Raw genomic sequence first — 22,452 nt, 5'->3', positions numbered from 1 at the left:
TAATCCAAATCTCTTCTGTTGTCTTGTACAACTCAGGCAAGGGAATCTAGAGACCACTGAGCTCTAATGGCCCTAGCAGTGGATCAGGCTATTCTTTTTTTTTTTTTTTCTTTTTAAAGTAGGCTCCAAGCCCAGCGGGGTCACAACCCTAGATCAAGACCTGAGCTGAGATCAAGAGTCGGATGTTTAACCAACTGAGCCACCCAGCACCCCCCACCCTGCCAGATCTGGTTATTCTATTAACAGTCTAGGGCAGATTCTTAACCATGGCCTCATTTGCAGCAGATCCCGCCAGGAAAAAGGATTCCAAAAAGGATCCCCAAATGGATCCCCAAATCCATTCTTTCATTAGGGTTGTACCCTGTGGGAGGTCACAGTCCTGAGAATGTGTGTAGCCATTGTCTTCCTATTTGGAGGAGTTGTCATCTGGGTAGTCATTTATAATGGATAGAACTCTCTTGTTTCTATGGTAAGTGTTTAGGTCAGGAAAGATCCCTGTGACCAATTGAAGTATAGTGAAGGGAGAAATTGAATAACCTAGGAGATATTGTCCCGTTCTTTTCTGACTGTCTAGGCAGGTAAATGTCCAAGGTTGTCACTTATAGGCACGGGCAAAAATATATTCTGTGGGAGTGCAAAATATTCCTTTTTAAGTCTGATTATCAACAGACTCATTTGTAGGTATGGAGGGTAAGACAGGAGAAAACCAGGGGTCTGTTTTATTCAAGCAGCCAGATAAATGCTTCTTTTGATATCATAGCGTAGTTGAAAGAAACTTGTACAAAAGAGGGTCTTATAGCCAGAAGAGTCTGTTGGAAAACTAGTCAGGCTCCAATGTGTTTTTATGAGGCAAGGGCTAGTGGCAGATAATTCTTTTCTTTTTTTAATCTTTTTTTTTAAGTTTATTTATTTATTTTGAGAAAGAGAAAGAGAGCACAAGCGGGGGAGGGCAGAGATAAGGAGAGACAGAATCCCAAGCCGGCTCCTTGCCATCAGCACGAAGCTGGACTGGAGCTCAAACTCACAAACCAAACCGTGAGATCATGACTTGGTCAAGAGTCAGTTGCTTAACCGACCGTTCCACCCAGGCACCCCTGGCAGGTAATTCTTGATGAAGTTTAGAACGAGATTGGAGGGTGACTATCCATGGGAGATGTTGCCCAGGTCAGTTCTTGGGCAGGGATTAGGGTAGGTAAAGCAAGGAGAGTTTCCCTTTCGAAGGAGGTAAGGCTATTTTAACATGGTAAGTAAGGTCAAAAGGGGCTGTCTGATTTATGGTGACATTGGAGAGAAAAGAGAGGTTGTAAACAGGGATGACCAAAGAGGCACTGTATCCTCCATAGCCTATAGTGGCCTGATGGTGGCAGATCCAACAGTCAGAAAGATTTCCTGCCTGTGCTAAACTCTGGGATATTTGTGTTACTTTTTTTCCTCTGTGACAAAATAGGGAGGAGGCATCAAGTCAGGAAAATAATTTCTTTAAATGAAATAAAGGAAAAGAAACTAAAGGAGGATAATAGCAGCACCAATTTAAGAGTAAGAAGATACTATAGTAGTAGAATGGGTTTTTAACCAAAGGAGGGATTTTACCACCAGTGGAGAATCCCAACTTTGTGTGAAAGAGCAAAGATCACAAGGATTCTTAGAAGGAACAATAATCTAAGAATTTCAACCAGCTTAATTGTCTTCATATATCATTGCAATAACTGGCATCTCTGGATTTTGTTTTGTTTTGGGAAGTGGCAAACAATAATGTAATTAGAATAACTTAATCAAAGAGCTTTCAGCAGTAAAGGGAAATCAAAGAGCTAAACAGTGGGTAATAACTATGACAAAGGATTGATACACTGGTCTGGTCCTGACTCTTGCAAAAGCAGTTTACATCAGATGCTGGTGGCTTCCAGTCCAGGACTCAAAGAGTCACCTGGAATAAGTTTAAGTTTTCTGGAAATTCTTAGTTGGCAGCTTCTGGTAGGTAGAGAAGACCATTTAGGAGGAGGAGCCTTTTCTAAATGAGAAATATGAATCCATGAGTCAGTGCTTCCTCAGCTTGGCAGCATAAGGACTGGTTAATTAATACCTGGTATGTCCCCTTCCATCAGGGCTTAGAGCATCCTTATGAAGGTGTCTTTTTCAGCGAACATAATCTCCAGGTTGGAGGTCATGATGGTGTATGTCTTTGTTTCCCCAGGGCAAGCTATGTAAAGATTGTTCTAGAAGCTGGGAGTTAGCCTTTATTTTCTAAAAAAAATTTTTAATGTGTATTTATTTTTGAGAGAGAGAGACAGAGTGCTAGCAGGGGAGGGGCAGAGAGAGAGGGAGACACAGAATCCCAAGCAGGCTCCAGGCTCCAAGCTGTCAGCACAGAGCCCGACGTGTGGCTCCAACCTATGAACTGTGAGATCATGACCTGCGCCGAAGTCAGAGGCTTAACTGACTGACCCACCCAGGCACCCCAAGAAGCTGGGTGTTAGCCTTTAAAGCTTTAACAAGTTCCTTGCAATACATTAGGAATTTCCTTTAAGCAAAACTAGTTGATACATGCTTTTATCTAGCCTCATAGGCCTGCCAGTAGTAAGTTCAATAAGAGATTATCTGTTCTTTCCAGGACAAGTTAAGCAAGACCAGTTGCAGAACTTTAGGCCAAGGCAGTTTAAAAGACTCTATTAGTTTAGCTAATTTAATGGTTCCACTAATACATTCTATCAATCCTAAAGATTGGGATTGATAAGGACAATGGAAATGCTGCAGAATGGGCCACATTTTGCAGATAGATTGGATTACTCAGCTAGTAAAATGAGATCCCAAATTGCTATGAAGTTCAGAGGGAACTCCCCAGGTAGGAATAATCTTTTCTAACAATGTCTTGCCTGCTGCTCTGGTGGTGGGTTTCCAACATGGAAATGAACTCAACCTACCTACTGAGAAAACATATAAATCATTGCTAGTATATATTTATATCCTTGGGAGGGAGGCAACAGGATGAAATCCATTTGCCATAGCGTGAAAGTTCCAGAACTCAAAGGGGAATGTCCCATACAAGTAAGAATAGGCTTTCCAGAATTCTGTTTTGGGTAAATCTGACAGCTAGGGTATACCTGTGAGATGATTTTTGGTGATGGCTTCTAGTAGTATTGTCTTCCCAGTGAGACCATCTTATCAGTATTCTAATGTGTCAAATCATGTATATATTGCGGGACATGTCTCTGTAGGCAATCGGAGGATGGGTTGATAGGATCTATCCATTGATTTTATCTGAGGTCAGATTTATAACCTTGTTCTGTCCATTTCTTTCTATTTTGCCAAACAGTTAACTGTTGGGCTTCTGTTATTTTACGTTTTTGATTGTCAGCGAATTCAGGAGACATGGAAGTTGCAGGTGCCTTTATTAAAGGTGAGGGCTGACTTAAAGCTGCTGAGTTAGTAACTGCATCAGGCAAACGACTTCCTCTGCTTTTCTCTGTTTGCCATAGAGTGTCCTAGAATTTTAATTATCACCAAATTTGGGTAGTTGAATAACATTTAAAAAATTTGTAATGTTTATTTATTTTGGGGGGGGAGGCAGAGAGAGAGGGAGACACCGAATCCGAAGTAGGCTCCAGGCTCTGAGCTGTCAGCACAGAGCCCAACGTGGGGCTCAAACTCATGAGCTGTGAGATTATAACCTGAGCTGAAGTTGGACACTCAGCCAGCTGAGCCACCAGGCACCCCAGATACCATTTAATAGATCTAATACATAAGAACTATTTTTTATTTTCTGTTCAGAAGAAGTCAAGAAACCTCTTTGTTTCCAGAGCATACCAAAATCATGAGCAACACCAAAGGCGTATGTACTATTGGAATAGATGTTAGCAGCTTTATCTTTACCTAGAAAATAGGCTCTAGTTAAGGCAAAGAGTTCTGCCTGCTGAACAGAAGTGGCCGTTGGTATGGGTTTAGCTTCAGTGGTTTCAGTTAGATATTATAGCATAACCGTCTAGATAGAGACCGGTTTTATCCTTTAAATAGGATCTGTCAGAAAGCCAGATTAATTCAGCATTCTTGAGATAAATTTCCTGTAAATCAATCCAAGGGGTTAAAAGTTGATTAGTCAGCTTTAAACAGTCATGAGAGGTTTCATCAGTTGGCAGAGGAAGAAGTGTGGCCGGGTTTAAGGTGTTACAGGAAGCAATGGTCATGGTGAGGGGGCGGGGAGCAAAAGTCCTTCAATGGAGGTTAGCCTGCTGGTAGATAAGAGCTGAGTGTGAGGAGAGTGAAGCAAACCTTCTACTGAGTGGATGGTAAGTAGAGAACCCATCACTCTTTCTTTTATGCGTTGTGGCAAGTTGGCAGTAGCTGCTGTTGGCCTCATATGAGGAGGGAGGCCCTTAGCTACTAGATCTAATTGTTGGCTCTAATAACCTATGGGCCTATGTTGATCCCCATGGCATTGAGTAAGTACACATATGGCATTTCCCATAATTTTGTGGAAAAAAAGGAAAAAAGCAACTTGTAATTAAGATGACCCAGTGCAGGTAAGTCATGAAGGCTGTCTTTAATGAGGAATCTTGAGCCTTTTTGACCAGATGAGAAGTTTAGTCTGATCAGCTTTAGGAAGAGTATAAACACTGGGCTATGGCAAAAAAAAACAAAAACAAAAACAAAAACAGTGAAATCCAGTTCCTACACTACACTGCTAGTTCCCCCGATCCTCTGAGCTTTTTGTGCTATGGCAAGGGAAGGGTAAAATGCCCTGACTCCTGTCTGGATCTAGATGGAGGCCATGATCAATAATTAGATGCCCCAGTATTTAACTTGAATTTGCAACTCTGGAGTTTCTCTTTTGACATTTTATGTCCTTTTTTTTTTTTTTTTTTTTTTTTTGCTAATTCTCAGAGGAGATGGACAGTGTCTTCCAAGGATGTCTCTTCTGAGGGGGAACAGAGGAGGAGATTATACACATATTGCAGAAAGGAAGAATTCTGAAAAAAAAATGACATCAGCAAATCAGCCTTCAGAATTTGAGAAAAATAGGTAGGGCTTTTGGTATAGCCCTGAGGCATAACAGTCCAGGTAAATTGTTGATTTTCCCATGTAAAGGCAAACAGGTATTGGCTTTCAGGGTCGGTACAAAGATCTATGACAGTGAAGGTTGTGTTTTCTGGAGATAAGACTGAAAGTAGAGTGTGAAGATTTGGCACAACTGGGTGCTGAAGAATAAGGATATTGTTGATAACTCTTAACTCCTGAACAAACCTCCATTCTCTTCCATGGGATTTTTGTACAGGAAGGAAGGGGATATTACAAGGGTTTGTATATTGAACAGTTAGGCTTTGTGTGAGTTTAAAAAAATTTTTTTTGGCCTTATTTAATATATTCCTCAATTATGGGCTTGATTCCTTGAACAGCCTCTGTATATAATGGATGTTGGCAGGGGCACCTGGGTGGCTCAGTCGGTTAAGTGTCTGACTTCAGCTAGGGTCATGATCTCACAGTTTGTGAGTTTGAGCCCCGTATCAGGCTCTGTGCTGACAGCTTAGAGCCTGGATCCTGCTTTGGATTCTGTGTCTCCCTCTCTCTCTGCTCCTCCCCCGCTCATGCTCTGTCTGTCTCTCCTTCAAAAATAAATAAATAAAAACATTTTTAAAAATGGATGTTGGTAAATATTTGTCAGAGGCTTTCTTTCATCCACTAGAATTTTTATAGGTGGTGCAGAGTGGATGTGGCCTCTATCAGTGGCATTTTTTTGCCCAAAGTTTCTCATGGATAGAATCTTGGAGAGAGATGGGTGTATGAGCTATGTTATTAAAGAACACAGGGACAGGGGATGCCTGGCTGACTCAGTCCATGGAGCATGCAACTCTTGATCTCAGGGTTGTGAGTTTGAGCCCCACGTTGAGTGTAGAGATTACCTAAACATTAAAAAAAAAAATCTTAAAAAAAAAAAAAAGATAAAGAACACAGGGACAGTAACCAAGAAATCGTCTTGAGATTTTTCATCAGGTTAAAATTTAAAAAATTTCCTTTTTTTGGAAAAAAGATGTGTGTCAATTGTTGTAATTGCATGTTCCTAATTTGGGTTGCTTATACTTGAGTATAAGGGCTTGTGTGGGTTTCTTTTTTGTATCTTTTTGAATAGCTTTGGAGAGCTGCCCAGCAGTAATTAACTAGGTCATGGAATTGCATAGTAGCCCAGTTAAATTGCAGGGGTGGTTTTTGTTTTTGTTTGGTTTAAGTTGCAGGTTTTGAAAAATTAATTAATTAATTAAAAATTTTTAAATCTAAAAAAAAAAAAAAAAAATTTTTAAATCTGAGTTGCAGGTTCCTCTTGCAAACCTTCAATAAAAGCACAATTTAACAAGGTGGAGGTGTGATGGTCAACTTTTTCAAGGCCAGATAATTGCTTAAAAATTTTCTCACATCTTTCAAAATCATACAAAACCCATTCATCAGATCTTTGGACACATTTTTTGGATTTTTTTCCAGGTCAATAGTATGGGGAAAACCATCAAGAATCTCTTTGTGGAGTCTTTTAGCTAATTTTGAGGCTTCTTTCATGTCTACATCCTTTTTGTGGGGAAATCTAATAAAAGATCTGTCCATACTCCTTTTTGCATCCATTCTCTAGCAAGTCTTTCATCTACTAACATGAGAATGAGCTGATAAAGATCAGAGAATCCTGGCTTATAAATTTGGACTACAATCAAGAATTGTCTAGCAAACCCAATAGGGTTTTCTCTAGGGTTAGGAAACTCCTTGGTAATAGCTCATAGTTCAGCTTTACTCCAAGGAGAACGAGAGAACTGGGATCCTAAAATATCATCTCTTGGCTTAACTATAAAAGATGCTACAGGTAGGGGTGGGTCCTGAGAAGTCTCCAGATAATCATAGAAAGGAAGTTCAGCAAGAAAATGAGAGAGGGATGGTGGACAGATAGGCAGTGGGGAGCAAATGGAGGGAGTGATGGAGCAGCAGAAGACTCTTCGAGTTTAGTAAGTCTCTGAGACAATTCAGAATTTGCCTTAGTTTAGAATTAGTATCCTGGAAGGAAGCAATTTTTGAGTCATGAACACATTTTGAAGACTTGAAATGATAATTAAAATAAGCTTCCCATGGGGCACCTTGGTGGCTCCATTCGGTTGAGCACCCGACTCTTGATTTCAGCTCAGGTCATGATCCCAGGGTCATGGGATCAAGTTCCACATCAGGTTCCTCGCTGAGTGTGGAACCTGCTTGTGATTCTCTCTCTCTCTCTCTCTCTCTCTCTCTTCCTCTGCCCCTCTCCCCTGCTCACTCTCTCTCTTTCACAAACAAATTCCTCATATGGATTATTTAGTCTTCTATTCTTTCTCTAATTGATTGCACATATAAACTAACATAGGAATTTTGAAAGAGCCCCAGGTAGGCCAATTAAATTTTAAATCATCCCAGGTAATCATTGTCCAGAGAGACAGGAATTTGCAGGATGAGGACCCATAATTCTTATATATAAAACCAGTAGGATTTCCAGAAGAAGGCTGCCCAGCAGCCTATCTCTCAAAAAGCAAACTGCATTTTCAAGAGGAACTAAGTACTCACCAGGGCAACAGACAGGAAGTGAAGTCCTGAGAACAAAAGTGGCAACAGAGGACACTCAAAGCAGAACCTCAGACTGGGAAATTTGGATTACAAGAAGACTTATCAGACTCTGACTGGGACCACTGGGGAGATGACAGGGCACAACGGACCCTTGTAAGTACCTCATTTGAATCTATGAGAGAGCCAGAGGAGGGAGATGAGATGCTCTCCGGTCCCACTTCTGACGTCATGTAATGTCAAACAAAATTTGCAGTGAAGCTGCAAGGCAAACAAAAATTTATTTGGGGACTTAAGAATTGCAATTTGGGAGACACATATTGGGAGAAAATCCAAACTGTGCTCTGCTGATGGGTAAAAGCAGTGGGTCTCTGGGGCACCTGGGTGGCGCAGTCGGTTAAGCGTCCGACTTCAGCCAGGTCACGATCTCGCGGTCCGTGAGTTTGAGCCCCGCGTCGGGCTCTGGGCTGATGGCTCAGAGCCTGGAGCCTGTTTCTGATTCTGTGTCTCCCTCTCTCTCTGCCCCTCCCCTGTTCATGCTCTGTCTCTCTCTGTCCCAAAAATAAATAAACGCTGAAAAAAAAAAATTAAAAAAAAAAAAAAAAAAGCAGTGGGTCTCTAATGGCAAAAAAGAGCATTCCAAGATGGCTTACATAAATTGTTTTGCAAAATTATAATTGGCTAAAAGAGTCTAATTCCTGTTGAATTGCAGCTTTCCATCTGGGGCTGCAAGAAGCAGTACATTGCAGTTTGGCAATGAACTATATTTATTATTAAAAATTTTTTTTATATTTATTTATTTTTGAGAGAGAGAGAGAGAGACAAAGTGCAAGTGGAAGAGGGGCAGAGAAGACACAGAATCCAAAACAGGCTCCAGGCTCTGAGCTGTCAGCACAGAGCGCGATGCAGGGCTCAAACTCACCAACTGTGAGATCATGAACTGAGCGAAAGTCAGACACTTAACCGTCTAAGCTACCCAGGTGCCCCAGGAATGAACTATATTTAACGTTAATGTTCTGTGCCCAGATGGCCTTGCATAAGCCCCACTTCTCTAGTGGACTCATAGCTCCATTTAGATGTGCTTTCTTAATAGGATTGACTTCATTTCAGGTTTTTTCCCTTGTGAGTCACATCCTGGAGAAAACAAATAGGGTAAACCTTAGAAACTGTGCTGAACTGGAGGTTACAGAATTTGGGAAAATGTATCAACTCTAAATCCAGGACCCATATGGGGAGAAGAAAAAGTTGTCAGGGAAAGAATTCCTGGATCTTTAAAACAAAAAGAGAAAGGGTGGGACTGGGGTGGGGATGGTATAGGGATGTGACCGGCAAATGCAGACCATCCATTCGTTGACACAATACTGGTTCCAAGCAATTCAGATAACTAAGGGACTCCTCATAATAGAACTATACAATATAGCACCTTTGTAAGAGCTCAGCTATTCCTCTCCCCTCTTTTGCAAGTTTAATTAAGCTTACATAAAATTACAAATCAATGGTCCTTGCTTAGCTATCAGAATCCCCCATCTGTTTCCAGTTTCCTGAACACAATTTTTCCTGTTTGCCATTTTACCCACCTTACCCACTGCTATGGTCCAAGCCACTGTTTCCCAGCCCTGTTTCTGTCTCATTCATAAAACTGAGTCCAGTACCAAATGAAGTGTATATTCTATCATCGTTATTGTTGTTATGCTATTATTGTTATCATCTTTATTCATTGAGTAATTTTAGCAAAGGTAACAACAGGGTAATCTAAAAGTAAAGTTCACCTTCGTAATGAACTATGAACAATTGAAACATTGAAAGCACAATTTTTTAAAGTTTATTTATTTATTTATTTTGAGAGAAAGAGAGAGAACGAGCAGGGAAGGGGCGGGGGTCGTGGGGACAAAGGATCTGAAGTAGGCTCTGCGCTGACAGCAGACAGCTGGATGTGGGACTCAAATTCACAAACCAGGAGATCATGACCTGAGCTGAAGTCAGACACTTAACCGACTGAGCCACCCAGGCATCCCTGAAAGCACAATTTTAAATGATGGATGAGATCAGTCCTAAGTAAAAATCATCCCCAGGAAATATTCATCTATATTTGATTGGCGAAAGTTTTTTTTAATTGCCCAAATCCAATCCAGTTTACACAAAAGACAAGAGTATGACATAATTATATTTAAGAAAGTGCAAACTTAGTCAATTAATTTTATGGACTGTCTAAAGTAAGTGTATATAAACCAAAAGAAGATGATCTATGATAAATCTACAAAAAGAAAAATGGGGGACCAGCCTCAGTCTTCTGTAATGTTTCCACAGCATCACGTGGGGAAGGGTGTGTGTATATATATATATATATATATATATATAATGTTTAATATATATATAATGTTTAAGATATATATATATATATATATATATAGAGAGAGAGAGAGAGAGAAAGAGAGAGAGAGACATAAACATTCTGGCCACCAAAGAAATGTACTGTTATGTGACAGGCAAAGACAGTTTACCAGACTGATCCTTGGCCAGGGTGACATTACCTTTAGAACTTCACAACATACTTTATTCTGAATTCAAGTTCAGCAACCCACCTCCAGCACAATCACTTAGACCCCCAATCTCATTGGTTTCACCCATGGCCCAGAGAAGAGTCTACCCTATGAGACTCAGCAGGCCTCCTCAGACCACATCTTTATCTTGTGGCCTATCCAACAAGAGGGCTCAGGGTCCAGGTCACATCAGACCCTACATTGAATCCCATCCAACCTCTAACCTTGGCTAGTTTACATCTCTTACTGCCTACCTCACAAGTTTTTGACCTCTAAAGGGCACAGACTCAGGCATTTTGAGTGTGTATATCTGCTGCACTGTGAACACTGTATACAGCAGATACTTAACGGTCAAATATATGAAATGTTTATTATTTCTCTTTAAGCCACCTCAAGCCAAGTCCCCATACTCTATTCATTTATGACCATTTTGATCTGTTTTCAACATCCCAGTCAAGAGGTTCCCAGTTTCTCAGTTTACAGTGCACTTAGTATCTCAGCAATTTTTTATAGCCCCCTTAGTTCAAAATAAATACTTAACACATTTACTTTTTAAGTAGTCGGTTCCTAACAACTTAGCAACCATTTAGAAAAAATAATACACACACACTGAACGAAAAAAATATTTGTTTATATTTCTTAGACAACTGCAAATAATCCCTAAGGGGATGTGTGTGCCTGTTGGGCATTGAACAACTTCTCAAACCTTGGAATCCAATACTGCTACCCTCATTTCCTGTTCTGGGATGATTTTCATGCAGTACTTATTTTTTTTTATCAGAGGGACCTCCTAAAACCCAACTTCACAAAGATATTTTGTCATCAAAAGGAATGTTGCAACAATCTAATGTTCATATTATGAGTTACTTTGAACTGGTAGCTTGCAGAGTATACAGAGATATTGAATATGGCTGTGTTTCCCTTAAAATCTTTAAATATCCCATGGTACCCCTGAGAATTTGTACCGGGGCACAGAGTTTGGAAACTATGGCTCCAGTCACTCCATGCCACCTCCATTCCCAAGTTTATGTAGTATAGATGAGTAGACTCTGCAATCAAACTACCTGTGTATGAATTCCTTCTCCACCCCTCACTTACTGGCTGTGTGATCCAAGGCAAGTGAAAGTCTCATTCTGCCTCAGTATTCTCATCTGTAAGGTAGTGATAATAATAGTATTTACTGTTGTTGCAAGAAGTGTAGAAAATGCTTGTTAAGTGTTTAGATAAGTGCCTGGAATTATAGTAATTATAATTATAGTATATGTGCTGCCGAAGCGAGCACTATAGTAATTATAATTATAGTAAATTATAGTAAATGTTGGCTATTATTATTATTATTCCCCATTGTCTTTTTTTCTTTCTGGTTTCTCTAGGTCCGCCTAACCATAAATTGGGTAAGAAGAACAACCAGAGGTGCACCCAGCCCATCAACATCAACTCTTATTGTGCACTGTTCAAAACAGTAACCACTAGCCAAATGTGGCTATGTAAATGTAAGAACATTAAGATGAAATAAAAACAAAAATTCAGTTCCTTAGTTATACTAGCCACACTGCAACTGCTCAACAGCCAGATGAGGCTAGTGGCTACCATTATCCATGGTAGAGAAACATTTCCATCATCACAGAAATTTTTATTGCACAGCATTGTTCTTATCTTTTCTAGACACTGCTACCCTGTATGTACCTAAAAGAAGCTAGAACTATGTCCATGAGTTCATGAGTTCAAGTCCTGCATTGGGCTCCACACCCAGCATGGAGCCTACTTAAACAAGAACAACAATAAACAACTAGACTATACCCTCTCCCACCTCACCCAAACTCCCATACTACCCTGCATCTTGGTTAACTCACTCACTCTGGGTATAACTGAAAACATTCTTTGCCCTGGAAATGGAGTCAGGGACTGTGCTGTTTTCACACAGGTGTAAATTACCACTTCAGGAAAGGGGAAAGAAGAAACAGGGTATATGAAGAAGAGAAATCAAATTGGGACACTGTGGGTCACAGAAGCTAGGCCGATGTTTCTCACCCTATTCTCCACCATCTATTTAGCAACAACTTGGAAGGTTGGAACGTTACTACTTGGCTGAAAGCCTGAAGAAAAAATGCTTCCAAATCTTTACAGTTTCTTTATATCCTTCAGTCATAGACTTTTATGAAATATTCCCCTCAAAATTCATTACGTTAAAGCTTTTACCTTGTAATCCCAATGTGACTATTTGGGGATAGGGACTTTAAAGAGGTAATTAAGGTTAAATAAGGTCATAAGGGACCCTAATCCAGTATGACTGGTGTCATATAAAAAAAGGAAGAGACACCAGGTATATGTGTGCACAGACAAAAGGCCATGTGAGGACACAGTGGACAAGGCAGCTATTTGCAAGCCAAGGAGAGAGACCTGTAGACACCTATATCTTGGACTTCAAGCCTCCAGAACTGTAAGAAAATAAATTTCTGTTGTTTAAGCCACTGGTCTGTTGTATTTTGTTATGGCAGCCCTGGCAAACTAATACACCTCTCTAGTGTAAGTGAGAAGACCCCACCCCACAAGTAAGATGGCACATACCAGGGATAATATTGACACTATTCACCTGGATCGCACAGGAATCAAGCAAGCAGCCAACACCAGCCATAAACACCTGATGCCAGCCACATTGGAGTACCTCAGCTGGATATTCACCCTGGTTGGGACCGCAGGTGACAGTATTACTCAGCACACAAATTCACCTCAAGATGGTGCTTAAGTTTGTTCATTCATTAATTTAATAGCCATTTATATAGCAACTTCCATGTGCCAGGCATTGAGCATAAAAAAAGACTCCATCCCAAATATCAGGTATTCTGCCACCTCTGTGCTTCTTCCTTTTTCAATCTGGCTGGCAAATGATGTGAGTGCAGAAGCATTAAACCGTAAGTCAGAAGAACTGGACTTTTAGTCCCGTTTCAATCTCCCACTTAGTTTAAGTAACTATAGCTTACAGAGTCTCCGTTTCTATATCTATAAAATATAGTCTTGCCTTCCCTGTCCATCTTGTAGTGGGTTTTGAAATCAAAATATAAAAGTGCTTTATTAACTGGGAACAAGTTACAAATATTATCATTACTTTTTGTAATTCTCTGCCTGTTGATCTACTCGAGACAGAGCTCAAAGCCAAGTTATCCATGCACAATAATATAATAATCCCTCTTTATAGTTCTAAAGTTTTCTCTGGCTGCTCTGGCTGGAAGTGATTTCTTCTTTCCCTGAACTTGGATGATACTGTTTAACTCATTTGGTGTGGAGCACATTTTGCATCATGAATTTCTCGTATTCATATTTTTCCACGTAATAAAAGATACTCATGTTGATATTTTGTACGGTGACTTTTCACATTATGTCTCCCTAACAAGAGTGTGCGTTTCTTAAGGAGTGTCTTTCACAAAGAGTAGATATTTAACAAATATGCGTAGATGTACCAATCGCTTCAATTTTACCATCTGTAGTAGGTCAAAAAGCATGGCCACCATATTTTGCAGCTCCTCCTATCAAGGTGTGAAGTCCATCTCCCCATGCCTTGAACCTGGGCAGCCTTATGACTTGCTCTAACCATTAGATGTAGTAGGGATGAAGTTGTGCTAATGCTGGAGCTAGGCATAAAGATGTCTTAGAGCTTCTCCTTTCACTCTGTTGGACCATTGCCCTAAGCACCGCCATGCCATAAAGAAGCCCCATCAGGCCAGCACATTCAGTTGCCAGACATGTAAGTAAGGCCATCTTGGACCATTCAGTTGTTACCAGTCACCACTGCACACTCATGAATGAGCCTGGGTGAAACCAATGAAAGAACCATCCAGCCAACATGCAGAATCAGAAGTTAAAAACATACATCACTTTGGCGCTGTTTGTTGTGCAGCGACAGCTGAAGAGCAGAAGAAGTATTTCTTCCCTCCGGGTAGGTAGGATTTTTCTCTATCTCTTTTATGGCCCTTCTCACAAATTACTACCTTGCTTTCTGGGTAATTACCTTCTGACCACTACCAGATTGTAATGTCATTGAGGGTGAAACAACTTATTGGTTTTAGATTTCTCCTAAAATACTATACCCAGAACTGTAGGTAGTAGGTGATGAGTCCATTTGCAGAATAAGTAATGGCTCCTTCCAAGGGAGTCTTGAAATTCAAGTCCCAGAGGAGTTTATTATAAAGTAGTTTTCATTATGAGAGCACTTAGCCACTGTCTTAACTCTGTCCCACAGCTTTATAGGGGTGGTTAGTGTGTGGGTAGAGGTTAGTATGGCATGGAAAGGGAGCTTTAACAGGACATTATTCAGGGATTATTCCATCACACCTTCCTTCAGTGCCCCCTATACCTGTCAGAACATGCTTTATATTGGTTAACATTTACTTCTCCTTTTGCTTCTCTAGCCACACACCCCTATATTTAACCTATAATGAAAACATCACCAGGAGCCCAAACTACTAAATGAATAAGCCATTTTACTATTCCATCCCTTTAAGATCCTTGGAAATGTATCCAATTATCCCTCTCTCCCACTTTTTTTATAAAGATAAAACTAGATTTAAAAAGGCACCAAATATGGCTTTGTTGATGGTGGAGAGTCATAAAAGGACAGATTTGGGAATATATGTATAAGCAATGTACAAATAATGAGCGCTGCTCCATTCTAGAGTGAACACTTGAACTTCTGTGCCAGAAACACCAGAAAGAGCAGTAAACTGGCCTGTCCCCCTGTAGAGCCACAAACCCTTCCTCTTTTGTATCCAGAGGTTCCTTAGTTCATTAAACGTCTGTGGGACCCAACTGGTGGATGGATACCAGTGTCTAAGTAGAAGCTGGTATCCACAACCTGGGAAGTTTGTGTCTAAAAATCAGAACCCAAGTAAAGTCTCCAGCTCCTTTAGCAGTCACAAATGCTGGGACAGCAACAGTTCCTTTATCATTAAATATGTGGGGTAGGCTGTACTCCCTTCAGTGTTAGGCTCAGTGGAGAGGCTTCTGGCCAAACTGGCCATGGTCCTTAGAGTTATTTTTTTCAATTCCTTGTTGCTTCCCAGTTGTAAGGCAGTTACAATTTGAGCTATGACAAGGGGAAAACCCAGGTACCATTCGGGCTCCCATAGAGACCACATGAGGTTGGAGGAGGAGGCTGGTGGGGGCACTATCCCCAACGGTTGGGTCCAGTGGATACTAATAGACCTCAGAGTTCTCCTTTGGTTTCTGGGAAGGGTGAGGTAGAACCCTCAGCTAAAGGGTACTTCAGGAAAAGGCAGCCATGCTAGCATTATTTTCAGTTAAGGAGCCTCTACATTAAATAGACCTGAGCTAAAATGTCACATCTGTACCAATCAGATTTTTACCATGACCATGAACTGGAACCATCTCCCTTGACTTCCTAGTACTTCCTTCTCCTATGACAATGGGGTCCTTTCCATTTGCACTTGCTTAATTAGAGGAAATTATGTCAGTAACACCTAAAACAAGGAAGATCTCTTTAAGGTGACTCACTTTTAGTCTATCATCCATCATTAATCTCAAAATAATGGTCTATTCACCCTACACTTATATGATTAAGGAAATTCTCCTAAATTATTCTTTTTTTTTTAACGTTTATTTATTTTTGAGACAGAGAGAGACAGAGCATGAACGGGGGAGGGTCAGAGAGAGGGAGACACAGAATCTGAAACAGGCTCCAGACTCTGAGCTGTCAGCACAGAGCCCCATGCGGGGCTCAAACTCATGGACCGCGAGATCATGACCTGAGCAGAAGTCGGCCGCTTAACTGACTGAGCCACCCAGGCGCCCCTATTCTTTTTTTTTAAACATTTATTTATTTGGGGGAGAGAGAGAGAGAGAGAGCATAAATGGGGTAGAGGCAGAGAGAGAGAGAGGATTCCAAGCAGGCTCCTCCGCGCTGTCAGCCCAGAGCCCGACACAGAGCCGGAACTCACAAATCTGGAGATTACGACCTGAGCGAGAGCCAGAAGTTTAACCTATTATTCTTTACATAACAAGGGGCTGCTCACCTTGACTTTTGTCCCTGCTCTATCTTGAAACTCCCAACAAAGTTGAAAGAACAAAGTAAAAAGTTCCCTAAGGGTGGGGGGAATCCTACATATGTTATCTCTGTCTAGGTACCCATTTAGTAGAGCACTTCAATAGGTTTGAAAATTGCAGGTATTCCCTAGTTTTTGTAAGTTCAAGTTATGCCACTTTGCTTGTATGAAAGAGTTTCATTAGTACAAGTATACCTCAGAAATATTGCGCGCTCAGTTCCAGACTACTGAAACAATGCCAATATCACAATAAAGCAATTCAAATAATTTTTTTTTGGTTTCCCAATGCATATAAAATTTATGTTTACACAATGCTGTAGTCTATTAAGTGTGCAATAGCATTATGTTTGAAAAAAGTATGTATCTTAATATTTTACTGCTAAAAAATGCTAACCATTAATTAAAAATAAATTTTAAAAAACCCAAAGATACACACCTTGTCATCATAACCCACAAAAGAAAATACAGATGGACATAAAAATTTTAATGTGAAAAATTTCTGGAAAATATGGCCTAGTTGGAGCTAGGAGGATATAATTCAAAGGAGGTGAAACCAACTCAGATGTGCATTCAAGAAGGGGTCTAAAGAAATAATTCAATATTCTTGGATCTGTTTTCACTTAACAGGTATCTGAGAAGGGAAAAGCCCTTGGTATACTGACCCAAGAAATTTCTGTAATGAAGCTTACTCACATTTGTTAGCAAGTAACTCATATCTTTGAAAATTTCAGAATCTTATAATTTATTAGTGTTGCTTTTTGGAAGGATAGATTGCATGAGGCATCTGATTATGAAATAAAATTTCACTGGTGAAGAAAAGGCTAACCAATCATCTGAGCTTTCAACAAGTTGTAATCACTGATCACAGATCACTATAACCAATATACTAATAATAATGAAAAAGTTTGAAGTACTTCAAGAATTACCAAAATGAGACTCGGAGACACAAAGTGAACAGATGCTGTTGGAAAAATGGCACTGATAAATTTACTTGACACAGGGTTGCCACAGCATTCAGTTTGTTTAAAACAAAACAAAACAAAACAAAACCCACAATATCTGCGAGGAGCATTAAAGCGAAGTGCACCGAAACGTGGTATGACTGCACCTGGTTTCCCTAAGCTTAAGAAATCCAAAAGAGGATTTTCACTTTCACCAGAAAAGCAAAATAGCTTTCACTGTTTTGCAGCTAGCTGTGGTGGAGGCCGTTCGCACGGAAGGAAAAGTGGCACCACCAAGCTCCTTCCCTGGGAACTACACTCAGCATTAAGCCGCCATAGATTTGAATTGTCTTTGAGCATCTGTGCTTTTTTCTCCATATATTTTGTGCATCCGTTAGCAAGATGTGTCCTAAAGTATCTGAAAACCCTAAGAGATTATTTTGGGGATTCGGGACTACTCAAATTTTTTTCCATAATAATGGTAATTGTCTTCGTTTTTTTCACTTCAGCTGAGGAAAGGTTTCATAGGACTCTACTTTCGGATATGGCTGGGTAAACTTGTAGTGTCATCTGCTATACAAGTTGAGTATGGAGGATGTATAGGGATGAACAGGAGGGTGAGTAGGATTGGCTGTATGTTGAAACGTCTGAGGGGCTCACGAGATTCTCCAGTACTTGTCAGAATAACCTCCATTGGCAGTCTCCTCGCTGGGACTAAGTTGAGACTAGTCTCAAGACTGTCTCATCTTGTCAGCAAGGTTACTAAAATATCCTTGTACTTAATTGGTTAACTCAATCAAAAAACACTTATGATGCATATGTATTTAGGACTGGGAGGGGTCATGAAACTGAGTGAAATATGAAATATCCCTGTAGTGATAGATCCAGATTCATAAAAGGTAGTTTCATAATCAGGGATGCGGAGTGAGAGGGTGGGGTCTGCAGGGCTGGTCCCTGGAGAAGCCAGTCTTGTGTTCTGTTCCAGAAGTAACTCCAGCGGGAAAGGCTGGATGATTATCTTAACATTTTAATGCATTTCCTACTGGTACACCTTTATTCCGACTTTCTACAGGTTATTTCATTGAGCAGAGCGGCTAACTGTCGCCAGCCTTTCCTCCTCTGGCTACTCAGCCCAAGCTCCAGCACTTTCACTAGAGCCACGCCCCCGAGTTCTGGACCTAAGTTCGGACCAATACAGTTGCACCTCACGAGTCACAAGACCGAGAGGCCAGCCAATAGGAGACCAATTATAACCGCAAAGAGGAGATATCTTTTAGTGGTATCTTTGGACCAATGAGGAGCAATGATTATGCACTCGCTCTGCGCGCGTAACAGAGGAAGCCAGGCTTCCTGAAACAGGTGACCAGTGAGCTGAAGCAGCCTAGTCCCACCTCCTGGTCTGGAGGTAACGCGATGGGCCACGCTTCCAATGGCTCGCAGAACCTCTCGTCACGTGCAGTTTTTGCGGGCCCAGCGGCCTCCGGGAGGTCATGTGACAGTTGACGTTGCCGCGACGCTCCCCAATGGAAAAAAAGAGCTGCCTTCGCAGGACCAAGAATTGATTTATCTCCACGAATAATAGCACGGCGGGGGCGGGGACAGCCTATCACGTGCTTGCGGGACGGAATCGGGCGGGGCAGGCCACTGGTTGCGGGGCGAGCTGGGCGCGCGGCGCGCAGGCGCCCTGGGGACCCGGTAGCGGCGGCGGCGGTGGCTGCGGAGACGGCGGCGGCGAATAGAGCCGGGTCCTTGGCCGAAGCAGTAGGCGGTGGTGGCGGCCATGGCGGCAGACGGAGAGCGATCCCCGCTGCTCTCCGAGCCCATCGACGGTGGCGCCGGCGGCAACGGATTAGTGGGGCCGGGCGGGAGTGGGGCTGGGCCCGGGGGAGGCCTGACCCCCTCCGCACCACCGTACGGAGCCGGTAAACATGCCCCGCCCCAGGGTAAGCCGGGGTGGGTCCAAGATGTTCCCGGGGGGGGGGGTACGCTGAGAGGCGGGAGGGGGCGGGGCCGAGGGCGGAGGCGGGGCCCAGGCGCCAGGTGCGGAGCAGTTGCACCTGTGACTGGGTGAAGCTCTCTTCTTTCCGCAATTGCTACCGGAACTTGGGAACCGAAGGGGGTTCTGAGGAAGCTGACTGAAGCACGGATTATAAGAAGCCCGCCGAGCTAGATCAGAAGGGTTGAGGACCAAAAAGAGTCCCTTGACCCCGTGGAGCATCAGTAGGGGTGTCTACAAGTGATGCCACCCTTCTTTTTACTTTCCTCTCCAGCGTTTCCCCCGTTCCCTGAGGGACACCCAGCCGTGTTGCCTGGGGAGGACCCACCCCCCTACTCACCCCTGACCAGCCCGGACAGTGGGAGTGCCCCCATGATCACCTGCCGAGTCTGCCAGTCTCTCATCAACGTGGAAGGCAAGATGCATCAGCATGTAGTCAAATGTGGCGTCTGCAATGAAGCCACTGTGAGTTACACACATCTATGAAATGGGCCCTGTTTCCTGGATCCTCTTTCTGATCTCTTGATTCTAGACCTTGATGTTCAGGTGTTAGCCGAATGGTAATCCTGAAACCCAGGTTTCAGTTCCAGGAGTCTCACATCACCATTTCCCCAGCAGCCACTCACCAGAGCTGATGTTTACCATCCTGCACCTTCATTTCTATTCTGGATACTTAAGCCTAGTCTTTATTTGCAAATCTTCTGCTATATGTTTTTCTTTCATTTCTCTGACCTGGCTAAGACCTTATCTGGCTAAGACCTTATCTCTCTGATCTCTTCTCAGAAGGTGTTTTTGGAGGAAATGGAAGGGATTGGAATTAAAGGTTTGCTTACCGATGTCCTCATTGTTCTCTAGCCAATCAAGAATGCACCTCCAGGGAAAAAATATGTTCGGTGCCCCTGTAACTGTCTCCTTATCTGCAAAGTGACTTCCCAGAGGATTGCCTGCCCTCGGCCCTACTGGTAAGAGGTATAAGGTGGGGAAGGGCATCAGTGGGAATAATTGGAAAGCCCTAAAAAGGATGAATGTTTGCAGAGCATGTAAAGGTGTTTATTTAGAAGGAGAAAAAGTTAAGGACTGTTGTACCGTTAGAATTTTACAGCCATCTTGTTCAAATCTCAGTAAAAAGACTGGGATGAAATTTATGTCCGTTAGGGAAATAGAGAGTCTAGGGGACTGGGTGAATTATCCTCAGGTATAATGGAAGTTAGAGACCTGAAGTTTAAGTAGTGCTATTTCTCAACCTTCCCTCGGGCTAGGGTTGGGTGGGGCAGAGTATATGCCGTGTACAGAGAAGTAGAGGAATTTAGAAAGGCAGGGATTGGGAGCTATGAAGAAGGCTAGTGTGGGCATTTTAGGATTAAAAATGATTTAAATGTAGTCTTTTTCTCCATTACAGCAAAAGAATCATCAATCTGGGGCCTGTGCATCCAGGACCTCTGAGTCCAGAACCACAGCCTGTAGGTGTCAGGGTCATCTGTGGACATTGCAAGAATACTTTCCTGGTGAGGAGGAGTATTGGGAAGCCTTGGGAGGAAGTGGGAGAAACAGAAGTAATCATGAATATATTTCTGAGTTATGATAATGAATACTGAGAAGGTCTGTTTTAATTTCCCTTCTGTTCCTTTTCCCACCCTCCCCTGCCCCAGAGCCTTCACTGGACATGACCCTGCTTCTATTAATTGGGTTCTCCCTTTTTTGTTCTCCATAGTGGACAGAGTTCACAGACCGAACCTTGGCCCGTTGCCCTCACTGCAGGAAAGTGTAAGTGACTGGAGAGTGGCATTGTTGAACTGGTAATTTTGTAACATGTACAGTAAAACCTGCAGGGCCATTGCAAGCATCAATTTGTTTGCCTCCCCACAGGTCATCTATTGGGCGCAGATATCCACGAAAGAGATGTATCTGCTGTTTCTTGCTTGGCTTACTCTTGGCAGTCACTGCCACTGGCCTTGCTGTGAGTAACCTTGATCCGGCCCTTCGTTCTTCAGCCTCATCTCCATAGCCTACAATTTGGGAAATGGCTAACCTAAAAAAAGTGAAAGAAACCGAGGGGTTTTTGTTTGTTTTGCCTTGTTTTAATGTACACATGAGCTGAAGTTGAAGGTAACTGATAAACAATCTCCATTGTTATTATGGGAGTGAAAAACAGCCATCTTCTTTATGCAAAAGACAGGGCAATGAAGAAGTGGCTTAAATTAAGAGTTGCTGTTAGAACTGGCTCCCTTGTCCAACACTAAGAAACACTGACAGATGTCTGGGATTGTACAAGTTACGTACCTGCCTAGGGGAAGAGAGCACAATTGGGCCTTTAAGAAGGTCCCTGAAGGTGGATGGATACACATGGTTAGGCAACCAGGCACTGAAGCTTCCATTCTGTGTTGCTGTTACTAGGGCTTTTAGAAAGTGGTGAGAGATCAACAGTAACCCCATCTTCCTTCTTCTTCATCAGTTTGGGACATGGAAGCACGCTCGGCGATATGGAGGCATCTACGCGGCCTGGGCATTTGTCATCCTGTTGGCTGTGCTGTGTTTGGGCCGGGCCCTCTACTGGGCTTGTATGAAGGTCAGCCACCCTGTCCAGAACTTCTCCTGAGCTCCACAACGACCCACAGACTGTGCCTGGCCCCTTCCTGGTGGGGACAGTGACACTACAAAGGGAACCATGGTAAAAGGCTCCCTTGGCTTCTGTAAGGGGAGCCAAGCAGCTGCCTTCCTTTTCCCTGGGGAGAGGTAGGAAGGAACCAGACCCTCACTTAGGTTTGGAGGGGTAGATAAGACCACTGCTGGCCATGTGCTTTCCTCCAAGGGCTGCTGTGTTTAGGGTGAAATAGGCAAAATGTTGCCCCTAAACCTGGGTCCTAAAAGAGGGTTCTAGCCTTGTCCTTCCTATATACTCCCTGAGAGCCATTCCTGTCCCTTAAACATTCCAGGGCAGGGTGGGGGTGGGTAGCCCTGGGGGTTCCCTCCCTTTTGTGCACCATTAGGACCTTGCTGCTGCTATTGCACTTCACCAGGGGCTGGCGCTGGCCTCAGTCCCCTCAGTCTCCTGTCCCCCCATTCTGTGTCCCGGGGGGTGGGGATGGGGTCAGCCGCTGCTCTGTACAGACCACAGGAACTGATGTGTATATAACTATTTAATGTGGGGTATGTTCCCCTAGTCCTGAATTTCCCTTAACTCCTCCTTCCAACCTTACCCCCCAGTTGCAGTATTTAACTGAGCTGGATAAGGTTGCTCTGTCTTGGGGGAAGCTAGGGATTCATCCTGTGCTTGTAAATAAATAAGGTCATGACTATCCTTTTCCAAGTTGTTTATCTTTATATATGAAAAGATAAGGAGAATTTGTAGCCCCACAAAGGGGTAG

At 42.5% G+C, this 22,452-nt stretch overlaps 1 protein-coding gene and 1 long non-coding RNA gene across 3 annotated transcripts; both read left to right on the top strand.

The window, feature by feature from the left end:
• The first annotated feature begins 4,194 nt into the window (after positions 1-4,194).
• On the top strand, positions 4,195-12,402 carry LOC124508754 (uncharacterized). Its single transcript, XR_006961311.1, has 3 exons — positions 4,195-4,280; positions 4,876-5,052; positions 11,468-12,402. It is a non-coding gene; the product is annotated as an uncharacterized LOC124508754 (long non-coding RNA).
• A 6,349-nt stretch (positions 12,403-18,751) lies between these two features.
• On the top strand, positions 18,752-22,385 carry PIP4P1 (phosphatidylinositol-4,5-bisphosphate 4-phosphatase 1). Of its 2 annotated transcripts, none has more exons than XM_047075383.1 (7): positions 18,752-19,013; positions 19,362-19,552; positions 19,943-20,049; positions 20,487-20,592; positions 20,799-20,851; positions 20,954-21,044; positions 21,540-22,385. In XM_047075383.1, the coding sequence occupies exons 1-7, from the start codon at positions 18,872-18,874 to the stop codon at positions 21,681-21,683; spliced, it is 834 nt and encodes a 277-aa protein (XP_046931339.1). In that variant the 5' UTR covers positions 18,752-18,871; the 3' UTR covers positions 21,684-22,385. The 2 variants fall into 2 exon arrangements, with proteins under 2 accessions (XP_046931339.1, XP_046931338.1); XM_047075382.1 differs by having other exon boundaries at positions 18,753-19,034.
• The last annotated feature ends 67 nt before the right edge of the window (positions 22,386-22,452 follow it).

The sequence above is a fragment of the Lynx rufus genome, unplaced genomic scaffold (assembly GCF_022079265.1).
Source record: "Lynx rufus isolate CCGP_SWC_20201006 ecotype Redwood Valley unplaced genomic scaffold, mLynRuf1.p SCAF_13, whole genome shotgun sequence".
Lineage (NCBI taxonomy): Eukaryota > Metazoa > Chordata > Mammalia > Carnivora > Felidae > Lynx > Lynx rufus.
The sequence above is the reverse complement of the archived record's forward strand: the minus strand, read 5'-3'. Positions and strand labels throughout refer to the sequence as shown.

What these genes read in the sequence shown, in the direction of transcription:
- PIP4P1 (XM_047075382.1), top strand. Translation starts at nt 18,872, where the DNA reads ATGGCGGCAGACGGAGAGCGATCCCCGCTGCTCTCCGAGCCCATCGAC. An exon ending in ATTGCAAGAATACTTTCCTG is followed by an intron (nt 20,593 to 20,798) that starts GTGAGGAGGAGT and finishes TGTTCTCCATAG; the next exon opens with TGGACAGAGTTCACAGACCG. An exon ending in TGCCCTCACTGCAGGAAAGT is followed by an intron (nt 20,852 to 20,953) that starts GTAAGTGACTGG and finishes GCCTCCCCACAG; the next exon opens with GTCATCTATTGGGCGCAGAT.